Raw genomic sequence first — 7,069 nt, 5'->3', positions numbered from 1 at the left:
ACCTCTTCTTCACACCATACAGAGTGATTTCAAAATGGATCATAGACCTAAATGTAAACTAAAACTATAAAAATCTTAGAATAAAATACAGGAGTAAATACTCATGGCCTTGGGTTAGGCAAAGCCTTCTTAGATATGAAACCAAAAGTACAAATGGCAAAATAGATAAGTTAGACTTCTTCAAAATTAAAAACTTCTGTGCTTCTTCAAAATTAAAAACTTCTGGGCTTGTAGAATGCCATTGAGAAGGTGTAAAGATGACCTACAGAATGGGAGAATAGATTTGCAAATTGTATATCATAGAAGAAACTTGCATCTAGAATATATTATAAAGAACTCTTACAAGTTAATAAGAAAAAGACAACCCAATTTAAAAAATGGGCAAACAATCTTCTTTCCAAAGAAGATACGCAAATGGCCAACAAGCATGTGAAAAGATGCTCAACATCCTTCCTCATTAGGGAAATGTAAATCAAAACCTCAATGAGATACTGCTTCGCATCCACTTGGATTACTATAATAAAAAGTTCAGACAGTAACAGATTTTGGCAAGGATGGGGAGAAATTGGAACGTTTTACACTGCTGGTGTCTGTAGCCACTGTGGAAAATAGTCTGGCAGTTTTCCAAAGGTGAAACAGAATTACCACGTGACTCAGCAATTCCATTCCTAGATACGCACCCAAGAGAAAAGAAATGTACGTCCGCACAAAAACCTGTTCGTGAATGCTCATAACAGCATCATTCATAATAGCCAAAACATAGAAACAACCCATGTATCCATCACCTGGTGAATGGATAAAGAAAAGGTGGTATGTCCATACAGTGGAATATTATTTGGACATGAAAAGGAATAAAGTACTGATACCTGATACAACTGGGTGCATGGTGTGTGGACAGAGGAACTTTGAAGACATTATGCTAAATGAAAGAAGCCGGTCACAAAGGACCACGTATTATATGAGTCCAATTTTTATGAAATGTCCAGAATCAGCAAATATATAGAGACAAGAAGTAGATGATTGGCTGCCTCCGGCTGGGAGGAAAAGGGTGGGTTGCTGGTCTTATGATGATTGAAGCATACTGGGTCACTCTTAAGGATGATGAAAATATTCTAAAATTGATTGTGGTGATGGTTGCACAATTCTGAATATACTAAAACCCACTGAATTGCATATTTTAAATGTGTAAGGTGTATGGTATGAAAATTGCATGTCAATAAAGCTGTTAGAAATAAAAATCAGCCCTCTAGATTCTAAAGCGCTTGTTCCATCCTGGCAGAGGGTGGCTCCTGGAAGCTGCTTTTCCCTGAGACCAGGGCGGGGTCTGGGGACAGGAGCTTCCCTTAGTTCCCAGTGTGCAGGAAGGGGCTCTGCATTAAGTGCAAGTGCAGCAATGGCGTCTCTGGGGACCCCTCCTTCGAGTCCTGTCTCACTACAGATCTGCCTCCTGACCTCATTTATGGTCAAGTTCAGGTTTTTCCTGCAGGACTGGGGCTTCCGCTTTGGTACTTACTCTTAGCACACAGCAAGGGGTCTTGAAAACAGTGGTGGGCTTTAGAGCTATGCACAACTGGCTGTGAGTTCTGGCTCAGCTCTGTGGAAGCCCCGAGGCACTGGTAAGTCACCCAGCCTCTGTGGGATTCCATCCCTTCCTCTATAAGTTCAAGAGAAAAAGAAAAGTAACTTGTATCAACTTGTGAGAGGGTGAGACAGATGAGGCTGTCCAGTATCGAATTTGGTGTCTGGTCCATGGCAAGTGCTCGGCAATGGTCTCCCGAAAGATGGAGATGCTGGCGCTGCTTTAAGCATCTGGACAGATCCTTCTGAACACTGAGGCAAGCTCCTTTAGTGTCTCATAATAATGATAATGATAAAGAAAACAGCTCTCTCTTATTGAGGGCTTTCTGTTTTCAAGAAAGTTTGCACAACTAAGTTGTTCAGTGCTGGCCCTGCCCCATGCAAGGAGCCTGGGATGAGGCGGTAGGAGGTGGCAGAAGCCTCTGAAGGACTCGGAAGTTGGCCTGAGCAGCCCAAGGCCTTCGCGCAGCCCAGGCACCGCTCCAGGTCCTCGCTAGGATCTCCAGCCGCCCTCCTGGATCCAGGCTGTTTCCCCATCTTCGCAGGCGCCTTCCTCTGGCTTGGCTCGCACAGTTCTGATAAGCCCGATGGATGCTCAGGGTCCTTGGGAGGTCAAGGAACTTGGGCCCCAAATGTCATCTGTCCAGTGATAGAAACCAGATGCTGCAGAGGAACTGATGCCAAAGGGAAAATAAGAAGTTAAATGAAAGGGCCAGGAGCCCGGTTCCTCCCCCACCCCCGGGCTGAAGAGTCGGAGCAAACGCCCACAGCTCTGCTTGGACCCGCCACATCACCATCATTTTCTCTGGGTCCCATTGTGAGGAGCCAGGGCTGAGCACCTACTGTCTGCACCCCAGCCGTGCCCTGGGTGGGACCCTGGGAGACTCTCAGGGAGAGCAGGAGTGGGTTCACAGCTGTGCAAGCCCCTTATCTTGTGGCAGATGGATAATGGAGTTTGCGGGTTGTTGGCAGTCCGCGGACCCCGCTGAGGAACACCTCTCTCAGCCATGAACAAGGGAAACAACAATACAATGTAGCAAAAGCCTAGAGCCGCTGTCATACATTAAGCTTCTATTATGTGCCAGATATCGACCTGGTGTTTATATACATGATCTCATCCAATCCTTAAATCAAGGTAATGTTACCCTTTCTGTTTGCAAATGAGGGGACCGAGGCTCTGAGTGTCTAGTGACTTGCTAGCTAGTCCTACAGCAGGTCAGCGGGGAAGCAGAGGTTTGCGCCCACCTCTCATCTCGCTCCTTACTCCGCGCAACACCCGTGGTAGCTACTAATTGTTCCTGGAGGAATAGAGTCAGGAGATCATTCCCAGGGCCCCTGACTTGCCTCGGTCAATGAACTATGAGCTAAATGGAAAATTTAAGAGAGAGCGCACAGTTTGCCATGTTTTCTGGCTATAGAAAGGTGGAGAGGTGGGCAGGGGTGAATCTTGAAGGCTCTGCTAAGCCTTACACAGGAGCTGAATCTTTTTTTTCTTGGGAGAAATGGGGAGCTGCTAAGAGCTGCATTTTAGAAGAATCGCCTTAACGGCCCTGTGGATATACCTTGACGTAGAGAGGCTAGTGAAGAACCTGCTCTAATAATATAGGTGCAAGTTGAGGTGAGCTTGAGTTAGGGACGTGGCGTAGGGGTGGAGAAGAGGAGATACACATACAGAGAATTTAATTGAGTAGATTCTGTAGGACTTGATGGCTAACTGCACATAAGGAGGAGGGGGAAGAGAGGGCAGCTTCATTCTGAAGCCTGTGTTCTTTCCTCCCTCTGAACTAGTGTTCTTCTTTTTTTTTTTTTTTTTTAATTTTTGGCTTTTCACCATTGAGTACCATGTTAGCTGTGGACTTGTCATATATAGCCTTTATTACATTGAAGTACATTCCATCTATAACCCGTCTGTTGTGAGTTTTTATCATGAAAGGATTTTGGGTTGTCAAATGCTTTTTCTGCTTCTATTGAGAAGATTTTTTTTTTAATTAATTAATTAATTTATTCTTGGCTGTGTTGGGTCTTCGTTTCTGTGCAAGGGCCTTCTCCAGTTGCGGCAAGAGGGGGCCACTCTTCATCATGGTGCACGGGCCTCTTCACTATCGCGGCCTCTCTTGTTGCGGAGCACAGGCTCCAGACGCACAGGCTCAGTAGTTGTGGCTCACAGGCCTAGTCGTTCCATGGCATGTGGGATCTTCCTGGACCAGGGCTCGAACCCGTGTCCCCTGCATTGGCAGGCAGATTCTCAACCACTGTGCCACCAGGGAAGCCCTGAACTAGTGTTCTTTTGATAAACCCTTTTACGTTCATCATCTAATTTGATTCCCCAAATTGTTCTCTAATTTCAATTGAGCAGATGCTATTTCTGCTGTACAAGTGAAGACACCGAGTCTCAGAGAGGTGACAGGATGGGCTGCTTAAAAATCAAAGTGCTTGGGGAATTCCCTGGTGGTCCAGCGGTTAGGACTCCATGCTTCCACTGCAGAGGGACCGGGTTCGATCCCTGGTGGGGGAACTAAGAACCTGCAAGCCGCACGGCGCAGCCCCAAAAAAAAAAAAAATCAAAGTGCTTGAACTCAGGTCTCCTCATCGCCAATCTGTTCTCCTTGTTTGAAATCACCGTGACTTCATTTATTTAGATTTTTTTTTTTTTATCCAAAGGTGCCACCACTTTTGTTTACTAGATCATAAGATGATACTGACCCATTACCCTTGACCTAGTCAAACCACTACAAAAGACTTAATGATGCTATTAGGATGCATTTCCTTGCTGCTTTGTGTAGGTGGCTTTCGCATTGTTGCATAGACAGTGATGGGAACATCAGTTATTGTCAGGCCATGACTTCCAGGGCGTCTTCCAAGTTGCCTGGTTGGTGACATCTCTAGAAAGCTCAGCCCAGGCTCCAGCCCAACTGAAGAATCTCCCCCTTCCACTGGAAACCTCCTTGGTTGGGTCCCAAACTGAAAAGGCATAATTCACTGAAAACCAAAATAGGCCGAGTGTGATTCCTGTAGAGGTGAATAAATCAATTGCTTCTACTGACCTTCCAGAGAAGGCTGGAATTGCCAAAGGAATGATGATCAGATGTTCCAGTGACACCCAGAAATTGTGACATGAGAGGATTCTTTCACATAGTTTCCTACCCCGGCTTCCAGAGCGGTCGATGCTCAAAGATGTGGACAAGGCAGCGAGTATCTGCGGTCCGGAGGCCCAGTCGCTATACTTAGATATTTTAAGGGTGGAAGTAGTTTTCTTTTTTGAGGGACGGGAGAGGTGGGGAGAAACTAGATAAGAGGGGATTGGGAGGAGGTGGAGCTGTTGCTTTCCAGCCATAGTTAGTCCGCTGATTTATCTATGAGTGTTCAGGCATATGCTACACACATAAAAAGCAATATGCTCAAAGGAAGCGCCATATACTACAGTCTGGATTTATAAGACTCAAATGAGTGATTTTTATTCCATTGTTAAAGGCTTTTCCCCCCCTTCTTACTCTATCAAAGAATTCCTCATAGGGTTTCTTGAAAGAGCAATCTCAGCCTCCCATGATGCTTTTAAAATGCAATTTATTGCACACGTTTTATTAGCATTCCACTGCTTACTAATGCAGTGCATGTTCAAAATGGCATGCGTCCACCCTTAGAAGGATGCCAGCTTGTGATGTCATTAGTTAGGCATTTGCAGTTGTCTTCATGGTTTTTTGGGCAGGCACGCAGTGAGTCCAGTCTGTGGTGGAGTTTAAAATGGCTTAATTTCTCCAAATCAAACTCAGCGTAAAATACACTATGGAGGCTCCACTATGGAGGTGGTGTGGGTCTTGGAGAGATGGCAGCGTGAAGACCCAGCCTCTGGTGCTCTCCTTGACATCAAACGACACGGAGACCTGAGCCAGCATCTCCCTTCTTTGAGTCTCACTTTCCAGAAGAGGAAAGTTAGGAGGAGGGGAGAAGCCAGTGGCTTGACACTTATGTATTTATTCCTATAACTATTTGTTTATTTTTCAGCTGCTGAACCCTTTCCCCCCAAAACAAAAAATTATTCAGAAGCCCAAAATATAAAGCAAATATAAGCAAGCAGCCCTTGGAGTTCTATGCCCCTGGCCATCCTTTATTCCCATGGAAGATCTTGTGAAGGCAGGTTATAGGGAATTTTTAGGGGAAGATGATCACTTAGATGCCTTCAAGTGTGGTATATACCTGGGTTTCTCTCCAGCCTACTTGAGCCACTTAGTAGCTCTGAGAGCTCAGGGGGTCACATAGCTTCTGGTCTCTGTTTTCTCATCTGTAAAGTGGGGCACTCATGGTGCACTTGAAGGGTCTGATAAAGAAAAAGTCTAGGACATTGTTCAGACACACATATATGCTTATTGTGGTGTGTGTGTGTAAGTGCTGACATTTACTGAGCACTACATACACGATGCAACTAATGAAAGCACTTTACATGTATTAACTTTTTAATTCTTACAACACTATGAAGAAAGCACTTTTATTCCCCCTCAATTTATAGATGAAGAAACTGAATCTCAGAGAGACTAGGTAACTTGTTCGAGTTCAAAGAGCTAGTTAGTGATAGATAAGAACTTTGCCAGTTTTATACATATTTGGTACAGATCTTGTCTGAAAACCTAACCCAGTTTTTAATAACCTGAAACCCAGGTTATTAAACCAGACCTCTGACCCCAGGATTCCACCTCAAAGCCTGTGCTTCCTGCGTTCCTACAGCATGACCCCTTGCCAAATGTTTTAATAATTAAAAAAAATAATTTTAATTATTTTTTTCTACCAACTTTTACAGTAATTTTATTAGGTGAGATATAAAACACTTTTGGGGATTTCAGAGTCAGTGACCAACCAGCGCAGAAGCTCTAGGCTTGGGGGCTCTGCCTCAGCTCTTTGTCCTGGGTGTGAATTGTTTCTTCAATGCTGTATTTTAATCAATCTGAGACGACATGGATTTTAGGATTCATCCTGCCTGTTGTTGAAGCTTTTAAAATGTAAAAAAACAAAAATCCTGTCTTAAAAATCAATGAAATAGAAGAAGAATAATGTGCTCCATGCCTCGATGGAGCCCGTTTTACAGATGGGACAACTGAGTCTCGGTGAATCTAAGTATCTCATTCAAGGTCACACTGCTGGTTGGTATAGAGCTGGCGCTGAAACCCAGCCTTCAGTCTCCTGTCCTGTGCTTACTTCCTGGGTCATATTGGGCTCCAGAATCGTGACTTTTTACCAGTGGGCTTTACTCAGGAGAAGTGATGGCTGCAGAAGAAAGTGCAACAAGGTCTCTGCCAGATCCCTTGCGGCGCGGGGGGTCCATGGAGAGCGTGCGCGCTGCTTTGCTGGCAGGGATGCCTCCCTGGGCCCTACCCGTGATTTGTACCACAAACCAAAAGAGTAAACAAAGGGAAGAATCACGTGTCCTTAGGAGACACATTTTCAAAAGTCAGCAAAAATCAAATAAGTTGTACAAATGTTTGGTGAATAACCCATCCTC

At 44.7% G+C, this 7,069-nt stretch overlaps 1 protein-coding gene across 1 annotated transcript; it reads right to left on the bottom strand.

Moving 5' to 3' along the window:
- Positions 1-4,299: 4,299 nt before the first annotated feature.
- LOC132352097 (protein FAM229B-like) lies at positions 4,300-4,684 on the bottom strand. The gene has a single exon (XM_059902410.1). It carries the CDS (start codon positions 4,549-4,551, stop codon positions 4,300-4,302), a length of 252 nt encoding a protein of 83 aa, XP_059758393.1. The 5' UTR covers positions 4,552-4,684.
- Positions 4,685-7,069: the final 2,385 nt, after the last annotated feature.

The sequence above is a fragment of the Balaenoptera ricei genome, chromosome 17 (assembly GCF_028023285.1).
Source record: "Balaenoptera ricei isolate mBalRic1 chromosome 17, mBalRic1.hap2, whole genome shotgun sequence".
NCBI classification, from domain to species: domain Eukaryota; kingdom Metazoa; phylum Chordata; class Mammalia; order Artiodactyla; family Balaenopteridae; genus Balaenoptera; species Balaenoptera ricei.
This window is presented reverse-complemented; position numbering and strand designations above follow the sequence as displayed.